This window comes from Piliocolobus tephrosceles, chromosome 18 (genome assembly GCF_002776525.5).
Source record: "Piliocolobus tephrosceles isolate RC106 chromosome 18, ASM277652v3, whole genome shotgun sequence".
In the NCBI taxonomy this organism is placed as follows: domain Eukaryota; kingdom Metazoa; phylum Chordata; class Mammalia; order Primates; family Cercopithecidae; genus Piliocolobus; species Piliocolobus tephrosceles.
The window spans coordinates 67,558,031-67,581,829 of record NC_045451.1 but is presented as its reverse complement, the minus strand read 5'-3'; the positions used below and the strand labels follow the sequence as shown (position 1 = coordinate 67,581,829).

The 23,799-nt window shown below is 38.0% G+C and overlaps 1 protein-coding gene across 1 annotated transcript in view; it reads right to left on the bottom strand.

Annotated features, from left to right (window-relative positions):
• The window catches only part of ARHGAP28 (Rho GTPase activating protein 28), a 190,120-nt gene that overhangs the window by 69,190 nt on the left and 97,131 nt on the right, over positions 1-23,799 (bottom strand). Inside the window, exons 2-3 of the mRNA XM_023228475.2 lie at positions 20,578-20,780; positions 10,137-10,354 (exon numbers count right to left, since the gene is read on the bottom strand). Of these exons, the coding sequence (XP_023084243.2) occupies positions 10,137-10,354; positions 20,578-20,780 (421 nt within the window). The remainder of the gene's footprint in view (positions 1-10,136; positions 10,355-20,577; positions 20,781-23,799) is intronic.

The following is a 23,799-nucleotide window of genomic DNA, read 5'->3' as shown; positions in this document are numbered from 1 at the left end:
ACACACACACACACACACACACACACACACACACACACACACACACACACACACCCATCTCATCCTTTCGTGATTATCTACATTGTTATCTTCTGTTTCATATGGTTAGATTTGAAAAAGGTAAAAAGTACATTTTTCAAACCTTATTGGCCTCTGCTTCCTGATGCAATGTCTACAGTCCAGTTTGAAAATCTACTCACAAAGGATGCAACATACCATTGTAAAATAGAAGTCCTCCTCTAATATACTGAGAGAGAAGAAGTTCTGTGAAAACTCACCATATTTTCCCTCCAGTTTGGAAGAACGCAAAAGATGGAATATAAGAATAAAAAGGTACAAGATTAAATACATAAAATAAACCCAGAATAATGAGAATCCCTAGTCGGGGTGGGGGTGTGCATGTGGTGTGAGATCGAAATTAAGGCTCGATATGATGAGCTGCCTGGTAATCTGGTGAGATCAGATGGCATAATAGCAAATTCTCCCCACTGTGCTCCCGCAGAGAAGGTCCCCCAGTCAAACAACGCTCCTTATCCAGAGGACAGTTCTTGTGTATCTCTGAGTAGTATTTCAGTTCCCTGCCAGCCCATGGAATTACTCAAAAACCCAATCACTTTCTCCTGTGGGAGCCAGGGAACAGCCTACCCTCTTAATGCTACGAAGCCTGCAGACCCTGCTTGCTCACCCTGCTCCCTACATGTGACCTACATGTGACCCTGTGTGGCATGCAGTGTACTCCTCTCCCAAGCTGTGAGGATATGTGACTAATAAACTGCTGTCGATTACACGTGATCAGTGTTGGGTGCTGTGTGTTCAGCCACTGTCATAATCCAAGGGTGGAGAGCTTGCCCTCACCAACGGGGCAAAGAGAAGACAACCAAAACAGAAGGTAGAGCCAGGTGGGACACAAGGCTCACAGAAACCCACTTTTTAGAAAGGCTTCAGTGTCTGCTCTCACTTGCCCTCCTCTGGCTGAGGGGTGAGACACTGGATGCAGCAAGGGGAACGGGGAGAGCAGAGAGGGGCAAACGCCTTGGGCCAAGTGTCCTGGTGGGAAGGAAGGAAAGATATAATAAAATTAGAAAAAGGATTAAATTAGAAAAGAAAATAGAGACAAAATCTGCAAAACAGGATTGCTAACAGTGCCTGCTGACTATACTCCACATCCAGACCTTGGTCTACCCTCAGGCAACAGAAGAGTGGCCAGAACACAAACTGGCCACATTCAAACCACTCAGCAGACTCTTAGGACAGACAAAGAACCTGTTTTCAGATAGAGTGCCTCACATGAAATCTATATAACATAAAAAGAAACTGTACAGAAACAAAACATCATCATCATCATCATCGCCATCTTCATCCGATCAAGGGTGGGAAAAGGAATTATTCTTGGAACAGCAAAGAATCCTTCTTCCTCTAACAGGAAGGAAAAAAACGAAAGCTAAAGAGAAGGAAACATACTGAAGTATAACAGAGGAAAGTCTCTGACTGTAAATGAGAAATCTGCCACCACAAATCCAGGTGGAGGCAGATGTCAGCAAAACCCCGTCCTTCTATGGCTCCTATTCACGATGCACCATTTCAAAAGGTGGACCCAAGCTTCATGACACGTGGTATAGATCACCCATGGGATTCATCTCATAGAAATAAAGCCTTCTACTGAGACAGATTCATTGGCAGTCATGAACTCAGATTCGCATTCTTTGAAACTTTGTACTAAAACGGACCAGATGCGCTCTGATGAAAGGTGTTCACTTCCTATGCCAGATAGTGTACTTTTTCCCACTTCCCACTACACATTTAAGAAGACACAGTGCAGCTTCCCATGATATTTACATTTAGAGTGGTACATACATACCATGGAATACTATGCAGCCAGAAAAAAGGAATAAGATTGTGTCCTTTGCAGAGACATGGGTGGAGCTGGAAGCCGTTATCCTCAGCAAACTAACACAGGAACAGAAAACCAAACACTGCATGTTCTCACTTCTAAGTGGGAGCTGAACGATGAGAACACACTATGGACATATGGTGGGGAACAGAACACACTGGAGCCTGCTCAGGGTCAGGGAAGGGAGAACATCAGGAAGAACAGCTAATGGATGCGGAGCTTAATACCAACGTGATGGGTTGATCTGTGCAGCAAACCACCATGGCACATGTTCACCTGCGTAACAAACCTGCACATCCTGCACATGTACCCCAGAACTTAAAATAAAAGCTGAAGAAAAAAATGCAATTCTAATTCAAAAAAAAAAGATATTTACCTTTATAAAATAACTGATCTGGGCATGGTGGCTCATGTCTGTAATCCCAGCACTTTAGGAGGGAGGAGGCTAGGAGTCTGAGACCAGCCTGGGCAACATAATGAGATCTCATCTCTATAAAAAATTTAAACATTAGCTGGGCATGGCAATGTGCAGCTGCAGTCCCAGCTACTAGGGTGGCTGAGGTGGGAGGATTGCTTGAGCCCAGGAGTTCCAGGTTACAGTGAGCTATGACTGTGCAACTGCACTGCAGCCTGGGTGACAGCAAGACCCCGTCTCAAAACGAAAAGAACTGAAATGTCAAAATATTTCTTATGGTGGGAATTAAATTAATACTCAAGGATACATGGAGGATAGCTCAAGATTTTCCACTTGAGCTCACCCAAGAGAACACTACTGATCTGACAACTTCCCCCACACTTTGACTTCCAGCTGCAGCTATTACTGTGGGTGTCGTTCTTTCTGTTAGTAAAGGTAGGACATATAGTTATTTGTGAATTGGTTTATTTATTCCTGAGTTTATTTTTAAGAGTCTCTTTTTTTCTTCATTGTTTCCATTTAAGTGGGCATTTTTTTCCATTAGTTTTTCTGTCTTGAAATAATTATTTTTTCTAACCTCCTTACACTTGGTTTCCCTTGCCTTAACTTACCAGTTGACCATTTCTACAGGGAATGGACAATACCTCCTCTTTATCCAGAGTCACATCCAAAAGAGGAGTTGGGATACAAAAAATCACCTGGCTATTGAAAAAAATGAAAGTGCATTTTATTTTATTTATAGTTTCCCAAATTTAATTGTGCAATAAATCACTTGTTACGTATACTATGTGTACATTCACAGAGATTTGTGGCGATAACCATAGCTATGATTACTTATGCACTCGCCCTTGCATTTAGCAATTTATCAACCCATACTGAGCACCTACTAAATGCCAGGCTCATTAATAGATACTATTCTCTGTGGAAGACACCATCAACTGTGCACCCCAAACCCAGCCTGTTGTCTTCCTTAAGTTTTCTGATTGTTTTTATGAAAGACAAAAGGAAACTGGATTCATGGTAGGGAAAAACACCACCTACATCATCTGCTTCAGACAGAAAAACAAACTCACATTTGTATAACACATGATTTCTTGCGTTTTCTGTTATGTGCAGCCACATGTATATATATGTTATATAATCATTTTTACAGCACACTGTATATTTATATAGTCAATTGTACATCAATTCCACTTTTAGCTAGTTGCTTATCAATTATGAAACTGAAGATTAATTAGATCGATTTTGCCCAGTTAAATGTGTCACTGAAAGGAACATTTAATTCACATCTTCTGAATGCTGGAAAATGTATTTGGGTCCTGGAATTCCGTTCATGATGAACAGGACTTTATGTAAACCATGCATGATGTATCTGGAGACTGATTTAACATTTTTGATTTAATATACAACTAAAACAGGGGTTAAATGTCTATTCCTTTATTATAAAAACACCATTGAAAAACTAAATGTATTAGATATTTAGTGAAATCATAACACTTCTTCGAACCCACAGAAATTGTTATTCTTCACCTTGCCTGTCCATATTTTCTAACTTTCCAATAACAATTATGTATTACTTTTACTGTAAGAAAAAACACATTTATTTTCTGAAAAGCATAAGTACTACTGAAAAACCAGCACAAGAAAATTCAATCAAGATAGCAAAATGTACAGGTTACCTTCTCCTGTCCCTGCAAATTACTCCAAGTGTCAAAAGATATATCTTTTTAAATGTGCAGTTCTAAAAACCACTGAACATTTCCATTAACAGAACAGAAATTGTTGGAAGTTCCTGGCAGATAAAAATCAGGCACGAATGGTTTGATAAGGTTAGAGGAAAACCTCAGTCTGTAAAAAGGCGTAAGAGAAAAATGCATAGAAGGTAAAGGCTGATCCAGAAAAAGCCCATTTCCAGACCCAAAATAAAAGGATCAGGGAGGCACCGAACACTCAGAAGGACAAAAGTAACTGCAAAATATTTTTCTGAACAAAGAGGCCAGGCAGACCCTTCCCTCCCAGACACTGAAGAGCAGGCAGTAGCTAACTCTCGGTAATGAGTGACACCTGCCTTGGTGGCAACGGTGGCTATCCCAGTGAGGGTGTGGTGGTTGTAGACAGAAGGCTGAATGGCATTTCACGTGGAGCCTTCTAAAAGAATATGGACAGGAGTATAAGAGAAGTTCAGTTTGCTTGAAAAGGAAATAAATTACAGTTCCTCAGGACTCCTATGACTTTGGCATTGATGCCATATGTACGTGTCTTTAAAAAACTATTTTATATTTTTAAAATTTTTATATTCTCAACATGGAATTTTTAAACTTAAAAATGTGACTCATACAAACATAAAATGGGCACATGTCAAACGTTTTGTATTGTTATTTTTTAATTTCTAATTTTTGTGGGTACATAGTAGGTATACCTATTTTTGGGGTATATGGGATATTTTGATTCAGAGGTGTCATAATCCAATATGTATGTGTCTTAAGTGAAGGATGACAGTCAACAAACTTCACCATTCAAAAAGGCCCAGACTCCTATTCACAGGAGAGTTCTGGGAGAAAAGAGGACCATACAACTCTCATTACCTATACTAATCAATCAATCAATCTAGTCCTTTCTTAATAAACATAAATCAACAGCCAAGGATCAAAGTCAGCAGAGCAACAACAATGGAAGAGAAAAACGATGGTGCTAAAATAAACACAAGACTCTGAAGGAAGCAGAAAATTAAAGGAAAAGAAGAGAACTTTGAAATTTAAGGTTTAATTTAGTTATTACCTTCAGAGTGCTGAGAGGCTACTGCAGTCAAGAAACAAGAACAGATGCTAGATATAATGAAAGGGAAGTCAGGGCAAGGGGAGGGGCTTCAGTAAATTAGCAATATGACCATTAAATTTTTTTTCTTTTTGAGACAGGATCTATCATTCAGTCTTCCAGGCTGGAGTTAAGTGGCCCAGTCATGGCTCAATGCAGCCTTGACCTCCCAGGCTCACGTGATTCTCCCACCTCAGCCTCCTGAGTAGCTGAAACAACAGGTATGGGACAGCAGGTATGTGCCACCACAACTGGCTAATTAAAAAACATTTCTTTTGTAGAGACATGGTCTTGCTATGCTGCCCAGGCTGGTCTCAAACTCCTGAGTTCAAGCCATCCTCTTGCCTTAACCTCCCAAAGTGCTGGAATTACAGGTGTCAGCCATCATGCCTGGCCAAATTTTTAAGGAATGAAAGGCACAGTGTTAAAACAGCTATGGCCAAAATAGGCTTGGAAAATATAAGAACATTTAAGAGACACAGAGGTTCAATCCAAACAGTGCAACAATCATCTAATAGGAGTTTCAGAAGGAGATAATTGAGAAAATAAAATGAACAAATACTTGTTTTAAATGCTAGAAGAAAATACGTAGAACCTGAAAAAAGAACTAGTTCTCAGATTGTAAGAGCTCGCTTAGTACTGACCAGGATGAATTTTTTAAAAAGATAAAGTTGGTGAAATTTCAAGTTTCCAGCAATAAAAATAAAATTCAAAGGCTTCCCCATCTGTTATGTAAAGAAATAGGATTGATGCAGACATTGTACTTCCCCACAGCAATGGTACATAAGAAAAGATAATGGACCCATATCTTACCAACTCTGAAGCCAAGTGATTTTGAGCATGGGATTCTATGTGCAAAAAAAATTAAAAGAAGAACCATATAATCTACATATCTATTTTCTAAATTACTGAATTTATAGATAAGATAAATACTTGTATCTTTGTAAGTATTTTATACAATATACATCTTTATAAGTATTTTATACAATATAAAGATATAAGTATTTATCTTATACTTATCTATTTTACTTGTACTTATATCCTTACTAGATAAGTATATTGGGTCAAATTTATACATCTAAGATTAATGCAAAATCTCCTTATGAAACTGATTATAAGACTTCACTAAGAAAGTGAAATGGAAAATCTTCAGTAATTATTCAATTAATGTAGGTAAATGATGCCAAAGAAAGAATAAGAAGGGATGGGGGGAAACGAAGGGATAGGGAAGGGGACACAATTGGTGGGGGCAGGGGGGAAGGGGTTGGGGAGAGAGAGAAAGAGAGAGGGCGCGATGGACCCCAGAGACACAGGACAGGAGGAGGAACTGAGGAATTGTTGTTTATGTTGTCAAATTCAAATAGAAAACTGAAAAAGTTCAGGTACATTCTCTTGAAGCTTCCAAATTTCTTGCAAAAACAGATGCTGAATTTTTTAGGGAAAAAAATCTGTGAAGATGTTTCCTAGGCCTTATATATTATAAATATTTTTTTTAAAGCTAGGTTTATATAGCTTTTTACATCTCTGACAAGGAACAATCTGAATTTTTTAAGCATCTTAGACAATGCCAAACTTACACTGATTTCATTTCACTGACTGCCCTATTTTCCAAGACAGCACAAGACCTTTTGACTCCCTAGAATATATAGTCTTTCCTTCTCCTGTGCCCACCCACTTCCTTAGTCCCCATTCTCAATTCTCTCTAGAACTGAGGCTTCAGTAGCAGGACTGGAAGGAAAGAGAGGAAGGCAGACATAAGGAAGAACCCTGGGCCATTCCTCACTCCTCACCACAAAAGCACCCTGTTAGGCCCTCCTTTGGTCTTTCCGGGAGTTAGACACCAGTTTATTCCATTTGCCTATCTCAGTGACGCAAAAGATATTTCATTTTGAGGAACTGAGCACTTTATCTTTCCCTTTGGGGTCTAAATGAAAGAAGGCGGCGCACAAAAAATACCTTTATCTTGCTGTTTTTCCATTACTAGAAGTCCAAAGTCTTAGGAAATCTGAAGAGAATAGTTACACATTCTCTAGTAATGCACTGAGTAAATGGAGGATTTCGGAAGAGCCTAGAAACCCTTTTTAATTTTGCAGTTTCCTAGGGAAAAGCAAAATTCAAAGTCTGAAGTATCTGGAAATAGAAGTGAGAAAGACAGCATGGATGCAAAGACTTTAGGATCCTCTCAAGATGATCCTGGAGACAAGTGAAAAATAACCAAGGGAATTTTTTGTTTTCAGAAGAATTCCCAGGCTCAGGCCCTCTTTTTATTTACAGTAATAGCAAATCACCCACTTGCAATTTTTCTAGTTTCCCACCAGCTGGAATCTACTAGGTACTGTATATCTTTGGGATCCACTTTGGTGGATACAAGAAAGGAAGAAAGAAACCACCAGAACAGAAGGGTATCCCAGTGCTCCAGCTAGAACCCAGCAGAACATGTGAGCTTGCCATACCTGAATGCTTAAAAGTGGAAAGGACAGCTGCTCTTCATGTATTTTGAAAGAAAATTCATTTGAAAGATGAATTTCAAATGAACATGAATGATTATCACAAGTCAAATGTACATCATAAGTCAAATGAACATGAATGGTCATCGTAAGTGAAAGGTATTCATCAATTAGCCCTTCAGCCTAGGAAACAAAGTTTTCCTTTTTCTAATACACCATCCTGAAACAAATTTGTTGACAAATCCCAAAGATTTAGTACAAATAGTACAATTCATATTTGCTTTCCTCTTTCCTTTCTTCAAACACCAAATAAAATGTGAAAGGGGAGGCTGACTTAGAAACTTACACTAACTCTTAATCTAAAAAAATTATGGCCAGGCGCGGTGGCTCACGCCTGTAATCCCAGCACTCTGGGAGGCCGAGGCGGGTGGATCATGAGGTCAGGAGATCGAGACCATCCTGGCTGACACGGTAAAACCCCGTCTCTACTAAAAACACAAAAACAAAATTAGGCGTGGTGGCGGGCACCTCTAGTCACAGTTACTCAGGAGGCTGAGGCAGGAGAATGACGTGAACCCAGGAGGCAGAGCTTGCAGGGAGCCAAGAATGCGCTACTGCACTCCAGCCTGGGCGACAAAGCAAGACTCCGTCTCAAAAAAAAAAAAAAAAAAAAAAATTACGTTGGTTAATGTGAATCTAACTAAAACAAAGCATTTGACTCCTGCTTCTCAAGTAGAAAGTCCCTGAAGACTTTCAAAAAGATTGTTAAGAAGTATAATAGCCTTTTCAAAACCCACAAGACACATTAATTGTCCTTCATTTATTTGGTTGTTGTTATGGAGCCTATCCCAATTTCCCATAAAATCATCCCTTGGTACTGCTGCAGTATCATAGCATACAGGACTCTAAGTGCCACTAGACACAAGGACCAGTTTGTGATCACAAGCCATGATGCTGCTGGGTGATATCTGAATAAGAACATCTGATATGGGTGGTCAGATGAAAAATACCAAAACGTCAGGCCCAAGGAATTTAAACCAGCAAGGCAACCCTTTACTACAGTAGGCATCTTGGTCAGGACACCTGTAGCTAATGTCCTTGCCTCACATTGTGGAAGTCACCTTTACTCAGTTACAGCTGTAGACAATCCCATCATCCAGAAAGACACAGGTTTACACTAGGTTGAAAGTCCAAATAGCTCAGAATTCAAAATGCACTCACCATAAGTTATATCATTATATATGGCAGAAGATTCTAGAACTATGTTATTCAATACATAAGCTACGAGCTACATGCGACTGTTCATATTTAAATCAATTAAGATTAAGAAAAATTAAAAATTCAATTTCTCACACTAGCCACATTTAAAGTGTTGGTAGTCAGATGTAACTGGAGCTACCATAATGGACAGAAGTAGACCATTTCCATCACTATAGAAAGTTCTAAGGGATAGTGCTATTCTAGGGCACTGTTAGCACAAATGCAAAGGTTAACTGGGCCTATACGAGCTGCCTTGGCAACTACCCAATGTGATTACTTTATCTAAAAGAAGATATGACTTACAGACAACCTTAAGTAATTCAAATTGGAGACTGCCTTTAACCATTATTTCTACTCAATACCCCTGAAGTTTTATTGTATGCCCTTATTGATACCATAATTAATCAGACAAGAAACCTAAATCAGAGTGATTAACTAGCTTGCCCAGGTAAATTATCTCTAATTGCAGCTGAACATCAAATTTCCTTTTTTCTATATACTAGTTATCCAAAATGTTTGAAGAAGCCCATCTGCATAGAACCTAACCTAGAATGTTGCACAGATCATGCATCTGTCGCATCTGTGATGCAGTTATTGTAATGTAACATTGCAATTATGCAATGAATAAATGAACAAGTAAGCTATAAGACAGAGCTAGCAGTAAAACAAAGGCAGACATAGGAAAACATGAGTAATAGCCTTAGATGTAAAATTGTGGACATGAAATTGCTAAGGGTAAGCTAGAACTTCAACCAGCCATTTATCATAAAACATAGGATGTTTCCCTTATGGTTTTCTGAATTATTCTCTTGCCCACTTAATTAATGCTAGTATCTTCCATTTTTTGACCATTTTAATTTATCTGAACATAAAGGCTACCCTACCTGATCTCTCATCCCCACCCCCGATTCAAACCAAACCACCTGGTCTTGCGTACAAAACTTAAGTCCACTTCCCTAGGACTCCTTTGCCCGACCACAGAGTTTCCATTCAGTGCTGAAATTGAAGTAAAGGGTCCCTGGATTCTACCCACAAAGACTTGTTCCACTGCCAAAGAAGTCACTCTCTGATTTCAACAAAGAAGGGAATAAGTTTAGTATTGAGGGAGATTGCAGTAAAGGAGATAATGATCACTTAAGTTCAAACTTGTAAAAATTTGCACTGTGCTGTCTGCTTTAGTTTTCTCAAAAAGTTAGAATGGAACCACCCAACCAGACATTTCTGATATTTTTTTCTACCCCAGCCCCACCCTACCCCCATCCCCAATCAAACCAAGCACCTTTTGAGCCATGTTTGAGCTCTTACTTACAGGAGATTCCCTGACTCCAAAAATGTCTCTGACATCCCTGATAGATTGCTTATTCTTTTTCCTCATGGTTTGGGTATAGGTATTGTATCTCTTTTCCACGGCAGCTGCTTGGGTTCGAGTCAATGTAGAGAGCAAGGCTTTGCCATCTTCCTCTTCATCACCTGAGATCAGAGTTGATAAACCCACATCTTGCAGCCATTCTGCTTCAAGTTCTCCTTCTGGAAAAGAACATTACCAAGAGAGGGTCAGAATATTTTCTGTATGATTGGATGCCATGTGACTATCAGACAAGAAGTATTGGTAAATAATATTTGTATTCTTTTTACAGTAATTATGGGAAAGAACTACAAGAATGAATATAAGTCTGCATTGTATTTTTTTAAATAATTTAAATTTTAAAGTATTTTCTAGTACAGTAAGGTAATTAGCAGACTTGGTAAGGTAAATTTTCCTGCTAGAGAGTTAAATATGAGCCATACCTGGCCTACTAATTTCAAAGAGTGACAAAATATGAATATTTAAAGTAAAACTATAATAGAAAAAAACCATGATTTAATGGAATACAAATTGGTTTTTCAATCACTCACATGGAGGTTCAAATGCCAGGGCCACCATTCACCAGCTGCCCGATTCCTAAGTCTTACGATATCTCAAGGCCTCAGCGTCCTCTCAGCAAAATGAGTATAGTGAACCTCTATAGTTTTATGTTGTTTTGCATCCCTTTTGAATATGGGCTTAACTTTCTCATACCAGAAGCAGGGCTTAGTCACTCTTGATGTGGTTTCCAGGTGTCCAACTCCTCCCAATTCCTCCACATAGCAGATCCAGGTATCCGCCTTATACAATCACCTCTTGGTGATGACTTCCTATGAGACAGCTGGATACAACCTGCCTGACTCATCCCTCCAACCCACACACCCTACATGAACTGGCGCAGATAAGGTGCAGTGACCACCTCTCCATCACAGCGCAACTCCCTGCTTGCTCTAAACCTGCCAATTAGGACTCCTAGTGGGAAACCTGCTGGGGTAATGCTTGGATCCTAATTGAGGCTCTGGTCCCCAGGTCCCTCACTCACTCTCACTCTTTCCTGTTCCCTGCCTGCTTGTTGACTGCAAGTGTCCTGGATGGCTGCCCCTTCTCATTGGCCCCGAGAAACAAGCTGCCATCTTCTTCCTGAGATCTGTCCTGTCTCTTATTTCATGTGTTTTGCTGAGTTGCCTCCTCTGTGTCTCACCTGGCCAACACACCTGAACCTAGCTTATTTCCAGTCAGGGCTCTCTTATAGCATCTGCCAGTACAAACGAGTTTCCTGTGAGAGGGACACCGGGTCATGGGTTGAACACGAAGGTATTAGGCCACCCACCAGGATAAAGAGGTATCCTTTGAAAGGCAAACATCGGTGACCAAATCCCCTGTAGCTCCATCAGAGCAGGATTAGTTTATAGCCACTCACGCGAGAGAGACCTCAAGACCAAATGAGAGAAAAATACAACAGTGAGAGTAATAATAACAAAAGGATTAGGGGCCTATGAGGATTTTTTTTTTTTAAATCAATGTATTTATGACAGGTAGCAAAGAATCTGGAACAAAGTCGGTATTCAATTGATGTTCATTCTCCCACCTTTCTCCTTATTCTGAATGGTAATTGCTTGTTTCAGAAGAAATTTCAAAAACCTAAAATTCCTCAATATATAGAAATATAAGGAAATCAGAGTAACAGTGTCCTATAATAGAAAATCTACTACATATATGTTTCTGGGAACTATGCTAAGGAGGCATTACCCAAACGAGAGTTGTTTAAAGTGTAGATTAGACTAATTTGTAAACAGCATGCCAGAGCATTAGTCTAGGAGTACTGGATTCTGCTTACATTATTGCATCACTGGTGTATGAACAAACCTTTGAATGTGTCTTACAGGCCCAGCTTCTTAGCTAGGCCAACATTTAATTTGTTATCTTATTTCAATTGTTCATTTGTTTTCTAAGCTGTCCCTTTAACAAAAAAATGAAAAGTGAATTTATGATTGGCAGTCGTAATTTAAATCATAAGCCCTTTAAGATAAGGGTTATGACACGGAGCTCTTAAGCTATGGATAAGCTTTTAATTTCTGAAGACAAAATGTACAATTTAATATTTAATATGTTAATATTAAAATTTTTAAAAGTTGTGTTTTTCTCCTCCACCTATGTAAGGAGTAATGAAAGAGTGGGAGGAAAGAGTACTTGGTAGGACTGGAGTTGACATAAATCGGAGGTGAGGATGGTCTAAGTCCTTAAACTGCAGCCTAAGTAGGATGTATGTTTTCCATAGGTAAGAAATGTCCAGGGCAGATATCAGTGTTACTCCTGTTGGCTGCTCACACCAGTTGCCAAATGTATAACTTCCACACAGAGAACTCCTTTGAATTCCCATTCCATATATCTGACTGCCTAGTCAATATCCACTTGGCTCTGTCATTCATATGTCATATTCACCGTTTTCAAACCTGAACTCGTGTTTCTCACTCCCAATTCTAGGCCTCTTTCAGGATTCCATATTTCAACAAACGAAACCCACCATCTAATGTAATCAGGCAAGAGAGTAGCCCAGGAGGCATTCTTGACATCTCCCTCTCTTTCACACATCAACTCCAACACATCCCCAAGGCCTTTTCATATTGCCCCCTTATTACTGCTTAAAATGTCCATCTTCCTTTATGTCTTCTGCCATGGCCCGGATCAGAGCTACATCCCCTCTCTCGTGGACTGCTGTGATAGACCCCCGACAGTTCCTCCAATGCCATTCTTGATCCTCTTCTAATCTATTATCCATATTATAACTAAATGAGCCCTTTCAAATGAACAGAAATAATTCTACAGTTTTTCCCTGCTCTTATGACTAAGAAAACCCTTAACATAGCCAACAAGATGTGAAACTGCTTACATTTCTGGACACGCTTAAACCATACTCCTCTCCTGTTCTCTGGCAATACTGGCCTACTTTGGATTCCTCAAAAGCTCAACATTCTATTTTGTCATAAAGTCTTTGGACATGTCAGTCCTTCTACTTGACCTCATAATTACTGGACACCCTTCTTTCAGATCTCAGTTTCTCCATCTTTTTCTCAGAAAAGTCTCTTCTTCCTTGCACCCATTAGATAAGGTCATGTCCTACTGCTATCAACCCTAACACTGCTGTTTCTTCTTCCTTCAAGTAGTTTTCTCCTCCAAATATATTTATATTATTTTATTAATTACTTTCTCTTCCACTAGATTATCAACTCCTTGAGAGAAAAAAGAATTCTGCTTTTTTAAATCACTCTAACACCAACACCTTCCAGAGTGCTCTACTGGAGACGCTGTATTCCTTATCCTGCTCTAAAGGGAGTTCATTTTAGTTCCCACAGTTCACTTGACTCATAACCTCCACTGTTTGCCCTGCTCTATGCAACATCTGTAATCTTGGTTAGTTAAAAACAGCTTTCAGCAGCTGTTTTTAAATGGGATGCTTGCAGTCTCCATATATATTCCCTAACTGACTCCCAGATAAAATGTAGGGAGATCTGAGCGTCAAAATGAATGACAGTAAAAGATGAACCCACTAAATAAACCAGGAGTCCATTCTGATATAAAGAAATGATTTGGTGTAGAGTGGATGTTTATATAGTGTGAAGGTACCTCCCAAGAAAACAGTAACTACAAAAATGAAATGACTAAGTTCACATTGGAGAAACCCTGCATGTAAATACCACCTTAAGTAACTGATTAAAGTGGACATCATCAGTGACAGAACAAATTAAAATCATGAGCCACCTGACAGGCTGCCATGAGAAGAACACAATATCACAACTTGCCCAAGATGTATAACCTGAGTCTAAGTCATCGGGAAACATCACACAAACCCAAATTGTCTGATACAGAGGAGCATCTATAAAATTACCTATAATTTTCAAGTGTCAAGGTCATAAAATTCAAAGAAAGGCTAAGAAACTGTTCCAGACTATAAAGAGGAGAGAGAGAGAAAGAAAGAGAAGAAAAGGAAACATGTTTTTCAATTAAACATAACAAATGATTTTAAACTAGAGGGTTTTTTTTTTTTGTCATAAAAGGTAATATAGAAATGATAGGAGTCTGAGGACTGGATGATAGTAATATATTAAAAACAATTTATTAATTTTAATAGTATGCTGTGATTATACAGGGAATGGCTTTCTCTATATATAGGTGTGTACATATATATATATATATAATACCTAAAGTACTTGGGAGTGATAGAGCATCAGGATGGCAAGTTACTCTCAAACGGTCCCTGAAACAAACAGTCTTTAAAATTGTACTTGTGACTTCCCTATACATTTGGAATTATTTCAAAATTAAAAAACTGAAAGTACATATGACAACTTAAAGCAAAAAAGAAAACATTGCATTGATGTATGTACAACGTATGCAGATGCTATACATAAGACAATAGTACAAAGCACCAGGCAGGAAGGAGAATGGTGCAAGATTCTTACATTTGATATACTGAAGCACAGTATTTATCTAAGTAGACTATGATAAATTATGGATGAATATTAAAATGCCTGACCAGCAACAAAACCAATTAAAGCAACATAGCTGAAACGTAAGCATAGAAACTATGAAGAAATTGTGAAGAAAAACACAGACAGGTAGAAAGTAAATGGATGAAAAAAGATATATCTTGCAAAGAATAACCCTATAAACCCTAAGAAAGCCAGAATGACTATGTAATTATTAGACGAAGCAGACTTCAAGACAGGGAATATTACTAAGAGTATTGAGGAAGGTCATTTATAATGATAAAATGAGTCAATTCAGCAAGAAGGGATAACAATCATAAATGTATATGCACCCAATAACACAGTTTCAAATTATAAGCAACAAAAATTGACGGAACAAAAGGAAAAAATAGACAAATCTGCAATAAAAGTTAGAGATTTTAACAACTTCTCTCAGTACTTGTTAAATCAATCAATCAAAGATTAGTAAGAACATAATAAATGTGATTAAGGTTACCACTACTTTAATCTAATGAGCATTTACAGAACACCACACTAACCAACAAGTAAAACACATTCTTTTAAAGTGCACATGGAACCTCGACCAAGACAGACCATATTCTGAGGCATAAAATAAGTCTAAATTTCAAAATTGAAATGTATAAACTATGTTACCTAACATAACACAATTTACTAGAAACCAATAACAACATGTCTAGAAAAACCCCCAAAATTTGTAAATTAAAAATACACAAAGAAATTGAGAAAACATTTAAAACTGAATAATAACAAAGATATAACATATCAAAATTTGTGGTTTGGAGTGATAGCAATGCTTATAAAGAACTGTACATATTCAAAAAGATGAAAGATTTAAAATTAATGGTCTAGGTTTCCATCTTAAGAACAGAGGAAAAAAGCAAATTAAACACAGAAACATAAAACAAAATGAGATGTAGATTTCATTAATTTGTTTTCAAAGAACCAACATACTAGAAAAGCACATTATATAATTCAACACCCATTCACATTACTGCCAGAAAAACTAGGAATAGAAAGCTATCTGGTAAAGAGCATTTACAGAAAGTTTACAATTACCATCATGTTTAATGGTGAGTACTGAACCCGTTCCCTGTAAAACTGGGAACATGACAAGGATATGCATGTGCTGTCACCACTTCTATTCAATTTGTACTAGAGGCCCTAGCCAGTACAGTAAGGCAAGATCAAAAATAAAAGCACAAAATATCAGAAAGGAAAACTGTCTCTATTCATTGATGACCTCTTTGCTTATGTAGATAATCCTAAGAAATCTAGTAGACAACTACTAGAAAATGAATTTAGGAAGGTAATGGTATATAACATCAAGGTACAAAAATTAACGTATTTCTATATGCCAGCAACAACAACTGAAAAGACAGAGGCAAACCCAATTAAAAGACCCCATTAAGAATATGAATAGACAAGTCACAGGCAGTAAGAAATATCTGCAATAAATATATCTGACAAGGACTTGTATCAAGAATATACAGTAATAAAAAGTTTTAAAAAGTTTTAAAAAATAGTCAAGAGTTTTCACAAAGCAAGATGCATGAAAAGACAATAAGCACAGGAGAAAAGTTCAACATCGTTAGTTATCAGGGAAATGTAATTACAACCATAATGAGACACCCCACATATCCACTAGAATCACTCATATGATGGAGACTGAAAGCATTGAGTGTTGCAATGACGTGGAACTGTCTGTCATACACTGCTGGAAGGGGTAAAATAGCACAACTACTTTGGAAAAATGCTGGCAGTTTCTTATGTAGTTAACATTCTATGAAAAATACATACGTCCAAGAGAAATAAAAACATATCTATACAAAAAGACTTCCACAAGATTGCTCATAACGGCGGCATTATTCATCGTAAGCAAAATTGTAAACAATGCTCAAATTAAAAATTAGATGGATAAACAAATTGTGGCATATTCATACAACGGATATTACTGTTATGGGTTGAGTTATATCCCCCCAAAAGATATGCTGAAGTCTTAAACCCTTATAGGTTATAAATCTATAAATATAACCTTATTTGGAAACAAAGCTTTTGCAGACATAAGATGTAAATTGAGATGAGGTTGGAATACTATGCAGCCATAAAAAAGGACGAGTTCATGTCCTTTGCAGGGACATGGATGAAGCTGGAAACCATCTTTCTCAGCAAACTAACACAAGAACAGAAAAACCAAACATTGCACGTTCTCACTCATAAGTGGAGGTGAACAACGAGAATACATGGACATAGGGAGGGGAACATCACATACCAGGGCCTGTCGGGGGGTGGGGGGCTGGGAGAGGGATAGCATTAGGAGAAATACCTAATGTAGATTAGGTATTTAAAACACCATGGCACATGTATACCTATGTAACAAAACTGCACGTTCTGTACATGTTCCTCAGAACTTAAAGTATAATAATAATAATAATAATAATAATAATAATAATAAAAGAATAGCATTCACATTATAATACTGTAAAGAAAAAAGAAAGGGTGAATAAAATCTAGAATTCAGTAGCACAGTAGGGTGACTATGGTTAATAATAATCTAAGGCATATTTTATAATAACTAATAGAGTGGAACTGGAATGCTCCTAACACAAATAAATGATAAATGAAGTGAAAAAAAAAAATGAGATGATGCCATACTAGAGTAGGGTGGGCCCTTAATCCAACATAACTGGTATCTTTATAAGAAGAGGAAAGAAACACAGACAAAAATAGGGAGTATGCTATGGACTACAGAGACAGAGAATGGCACAATGTGTTGTCAACAGTCAAGGAACACCAAGGATTGCCAGCAACACCAGAAGCTCAGATAGACATGGAACGCATTCTCCCCTAGAACTTTCCAAGAGAGCATGGCGCAGCCTGACACCTTAATTTTGGGCTGCTAGTCCTGCTGTTTTAAGCCACTAGCGTGGTACTTTGTTACGTAAGCCACTAGTTTTGTGGACTTCCTGTTACAGCAGCCCTAGTAAACTGAAACAAACTACTTAACAGTAAAAAGAAATAAACTATTGATATCCTACTAGAATCTCAAAAACACGCTCAGTGAAAGAAGCCAAACCCCAAAATTATCTATGATGCAAAAACTGGGAACAAAGGTTGTCTCTGGCCAGGGTTGGCAAGTCATTGGGAGGCATGAGACTGGGTAAAAGCATGAAGAAATTTTCTGGGTTGACTGAAATGTTATCTATCTTGATCCGCGTGGGATTATAAGAGTGCATGCATTTGTCAAAGCTCATTGAATTGTATGTTTAAGATCTGTGCAAATGCTTCAAGGAAAAAAATCTGCAAATAAACAACAAACTGTAATTAGTAGGTCTGCTTTTGTAGCAGTTAGGTTAGCAAACCTGAAAATATTTCCTATGTATTCTAGGTTTGAGCAAATAAGTAAATATAAAGTACAGAGTGGGAGCCAGGTTTATCATTAGAGAAGACAGTTCCAAATACACAAAAAAGGGAAGACAGCAACAAGCCCTGTGGAGCTGGATTGAAATTGGAGGTTATCATTGTGAACTCGTGGCGTTTAACATGAATAGCTAGCTGGCTGGGTAGATAGTAAGAAAAAGCGGGTAGGGGATAATAGGTATTTTCCTTTATGTGTCTTCCTGTCTTTCTGGATCTGACAAGGCAAAATCTAAGCAAGCAAGCAATAGGAGTAAGAATACATTTCACTGATGGAGGACAGTTCCCTTGAATAGATTCTTGGTTAAGTGTGTGGCAGGGCTTTTTATTTCAAGTAATATTGGATGTATGTTAATGGTGGTACATCTTAATGATTTCTTAGTCCTGAGAAAGAGACTCAGAAATGAGAATGAAGAATGAAAATACTTTCTAACCATTCAGTTTATCCTGCCAACTGTATTGAGGTTAATCACTGGCTAATGGAAACACTCTTAGGTGTACACGTACTAAACTATCTTTAGTCTTTTTTGGATGTCTTACATACTTGCTTGTTGATAGTTAGGGCCTGGAATTGACTGACCTATGCTTTTAATCCACTGTGAGTAGTTTTGCTGTTTTTGAGAACTAAGGACAATTATACTGTTTATTGGTGCTTTTCCCCCACTCCTCCATCTTCCGTTTAGTTTCACAAGCAATGGGTAAAGGACTCCCTATTCAATAAATGGTGCTGGAATAACTGGCTAGCCATATGCAGAAGAATGAAACTGGACCCTTACCTTTCACCACATACAAAAATTAACTCAAGATGGATTAAAGATTTAAATTTAAGACCTCAAACTACAAAAACACTAGAAGAAAATGTAGGAAACATCCTTCCTGACATCAGTCTTGGTACAATGTTTGGCCAAGTCCCCAAAAGTAATTTCTATAAAAACAAAAATTGACAAGTGGGACCTGATTAAACTAACGTGCTTCTACACAGCAAAAGAAACCATTAACAGAGTAAACAGACAACCTAGAGAATGGGAGAAAATATTCACAAACTGTGCATCTGACAGAGGTCTAATATCCAGAATCTATAAGGAGTTTAAACGAATCAATAAGCAAAAAGCAAGTAACTCCATTAAAAATGGGCAAAGAATATGAGCATATACTTTTCAAAAGAAGACATACAAACAGACAACAAATATATGAAAAAATGCTCATTATCACTAATTATCAGATAAATGCAAATCAAAACCAAACTGAGATATCCTCTCACACCAGTCAGAATGGCTACTATCAAAAACGTCAAAAAAAAAAAAAACAAACAAACAGAAAAAAAAAAACAGACACTGGCAATGCTGCAGAGAAAAGAGAATGCTTAAGTACTGTTGTGGGTGGGAGTGTAAATTAGTTCAGCCACTGTGGAAAGCAGTTTGGAGATTTCTCAAAGAACTTAAAAGAGAGCTACCGTTTGACCCAGAAATCCCATTACTGGGTATAAACCCAAAACCAAATAGATTATTGTACTAAAAAGACACATGCACTTGTATCTTCATTGCCATGCTATTCACAACTGCAAAGACATGGAATCAACCTAGCTACCCATCATTGGAGGACTGGAAAAAGAAAATGTGGTACATACACAAGATGGGATACTATGCAGCCATAAAAAAGAGTGAAATCATGTCCTTTGCGGCAATGCGAATGGAGCTGGTGGCCACAATCCTAAACAAATTAATACAGGAAGGAAAAACCAAATACTGCACGTTCTCACTTGTAAGCGGGTGCTAAACACTAAGCACCCACGAACATCCACATGAACAAGAGACACTGTAGACTACTAGAGCGCGGAGGTAGGGAAAGAGGAATGGGTCAAAAAAACTACCTACCAGGTACTATGCTCACTACCTGAGTGCAATATAACCATGTAAGAAACCTGCACATCTACCCCTTGTATATCTAAAATAAAAGTTGGAAAAACAACAACATGTCTTGTATTTGGTGGAATATAAGACAAGTTAATATAGAAATACCAGTAAATGCTTTAAAGTCAAATTTTTCTTTTTTACAATTATACTGCTAAAATTCCTCTCTCTCTAGTTAATAGTAATTAATAGTCAGGTATTAATTACTCTAAATAATAATAACAAATGAGTAGACAAATGTAAAAGCTGTTGAAATTAGAATACGCAATCTGCTTGATGGTAATGAATCAAACCAATAGATAGGCACAGCATCCCTAAGTGGCGGTATATAAGGCATCAATTTGTATTTTTGTTGAGGTCCAGCCCTCCTCAGGTCATGTCACCTGGGATAAAAGCCACCCTGAGCCAGTACAGTAATATAAATCAATCAGTGGGAGTAGATCATCAATATGCCAGATTCTGCTGATTCATTGGTTAAACTACTGGTGGGATGATTTCTGCCTATGAACAGAGTACGAGAGGGCAGAGAAAGAAAGCCAGTCAGCACACAGGAAGACAAATCCAGTATCTTACCATCCACAGGTGTGATCTCAGCTGGCGGTGGCTCTTCTTGCCCTCCCATGCTGCTCTCTTTAATACTTTCTATTTCCCGCCAGAAATCCTCCATGGAGGCGCTGTCTACGGAGGCTTCTGAGTTGGAACGGCTGAAGGCAGGAGGATGGAGGGATTCATTGGAGAGCATCCTGTTAATTCTTCGGCAGCGAGGAATGGATTTTCTGGGGAAAGAATAATATCTATGAATAAAAACTTTATATTTTTATGTTATAAAGTCACAAAAGTGAATTTAAGTTTAATTAAGTTTAAATTAAATGGAGAAGTGGAATTACCATGGTAGAGATGGGTTTGAGGGAATAATCTCCACTCAGCGGTGGCCCTTTTAAAAAAATTCTCTATACTGTATAATTTTTTAAAATTATTTTTTGAGACAGAGTCTCGCTCTGTTGCCTAGGCTGGATGGAGTACAGTGGCCTGATCTTGGCTCACTGCAAGCTCCGCCTCCCGGGTTCAAGCGATTCTCCTGCTTCCGCCTCCCAAGTAGCTGGGATTACAGGCGCCCGCCACCACGCCCAGCTATTTTTATATTTTTAGTAGAGATGGGGTTTCACCATGTTGGCCAGGCTGGTCTTGAACTGCTGACCTTGTGATCCGCCTGCCTCAGCCTCCCAAAGTGCTGGATTACAGGCGTAAGCCACCACACCTGGCTAAAAAATTCTCTGTACTTTATAATGACTCTGTGGCCATATAGGAATTAACATGAAAATGTTTTTAATAATTTTCACACTCATAAAATGCAAAGTTGCTTACACTAGTCAAAATATGCACAGTAAAAGTTGGTTTCTGTATATTATCTATGGTGAAGGCAGAGAAGGGCATAAGAGTTGCTGCTCACACCCATTAGGGTGGTTATTATTAAACAAACAAACAAACAAAAAACAGACAATAACAAGTGTCGGTGAACATGTAGAGAAATTGTAACCCTTGTGCACTGTTGGCGAGAATGTAAAATGGGGAAGCTTTCAATGGAAAACAGTATGGCAGTGCCTCAAAAAATTAAAAATAGAGCCACCATGAGACCCAGCAATTCCACTTCTGGGTATACACTCAAAAGAATTGAGAGCAGGGACTCAAAGGAATATTTGTACATCCATGCTAAGAGCATTCATGTAATAGCGTTTTGGCTATTGGCCGCTTCCAAAAGCCAAAAGTTAGAAGCAACCCAAGTGCTATCAACGGATGAATGGACAAGCAAAATGTGCATAAAGGAAGGAAATTCTGACACAATAAACAACATGGATGAAACTTGAAGACATTGTGCTAAGTGGAAAAGCCACTCATAAAAAGACAAACGATTTCATTTATTTGTGGTGCTAAGTAGTGAAATTCATAGACAGAAAGTAGAATGGCTAATTCCAGAGGATAGGAGTGGGATGGGGTGGGGAGGAATGAGGACTTCGTGTTGGTATGGGTTTGCAACTCCTTTCAAAGAACCTCCTCCAAGCTTGCCTTCTTCTCTTTGGGTTCAAGTGGAATTGGACAAAAAGACCGAAACTAACTCTTAGGCAATGTATGGGCTGTTTCACTCCAACAAGAGCTCCCAGGTGGAAAGAGGTAACCAGGCCAATGGCACAGTAACATCCACTGTGGGTTTTATGATGACTTCGGACAATTATATTTTGACATGCAGAGCAGCAGTGGATTGTTATCAAATTGAGCCATGGCTAATGTAAAGCACATTATATTCATGAGAGTACCTAAAGAGAGGCAAAATAATGTCTCCATGATAATACCCCAAATTTCCATTTGCTCATAAGCTGCACACATCTAGGAATCCTCCTGGATTTCTAAATTGCATCTAAATTTAGTAGCAATTTCTGGGATTTTATCATTGATCGTTTCATAGTATCTAACTGTAGTTCTAGTTTTGAACATTAACTGAACAGCAAGATAGCCAATTTATTTTTTAAACCTAACATTTCAGGGAAATATGAAATATCTACTTTTATTTTTTATGTGTTGTGGGATAAGAATTTTAGGCAGTTTTGTTTGATAACTGGGTGATAATTCTCACCGTATTCCTCATAGTTCAACAAGTCAAGACACATTCTAGCAGTTGAAATACCTATAAAATGGGCAAGATACTAAGACTGTTATTACTAATTTTATTATTTGTAGGCTTTGAAGACGTCTTCCTTTTGCAATAAGACTAATACTAATAAAACCACTAGCAAATTCAGAGTACTAGTATATAAACACCTACTTCTTTTAAAAATGAAATCAGTTACCATGGCTCACACAGCCTCCTGCCCTCCATGTACCAGACTCAGAAAGAGTATATGGATATCTAACATTTTTCTTAGTTCTAGATTGTTTAGGGTAATTCCTTTAAAAAATAAATATGCTTGACTTATAAAAAAAATGATAGTCTTAATAGTAGACATGGACCATATTTTTAAAATTATAATGCAGTATAAGTGTATATGTCTAATATATAATTGTATAAAGCAAAAATGAAGGTCTTTTCCTCCCATCTGTATCATACTGATATTGTTCTATAAACTGCTTTGTTTTCCTGACTCAAAAACATGCAGACATTTTTTTTTTTCAAGCCAATACGGTAACACCACCTCAATGGCTGCACCTGGATACTATTATAGATCTTAGAAATTAAGCAAACAAGCAGATATACCCAAACACTGAAAATATTTGAATAAGTAAGAAATTTGTGAAATAATAGGTAAATCACAGAAGACAAGGGGAAGATATATTTAGGGCTAATAATGATTATTTCAATTACAGTACATTTGTTTCTTATTCATGCAAAGGGTATAACTAATGGAATCTCAGGGAAGACAGCTTCATAAAACTCTGCTGGGGACAGGGAGAACAGATGTGAAATACTATTGGTCATGAGCAGCTGAGTAACACACTGGTTCCTTCTGAAACAGTCCACCCAGAGAATCCTTTAATCACAATGATCAACTTTTTTTTGGCAAAGAAGTCAGACAGCATTTCTGGGGATAAGAGCACTTGGAAGAGCTCTCACATTTTTGGTTAGAGATACAAATATTTCTCCTTCACCCCAGGATGGAGAAGGAACCATGAATTTCCACTCTTGAAACATTACGTAATTTTGACCCTCAGGCCCATCCAACAGTTTGATGAGCCTTAATGGCCAGCTTCATACCTCACCATATTAGGAGAAAATGGAGTTTAGGCTTCATCAGCTGTTTGTGC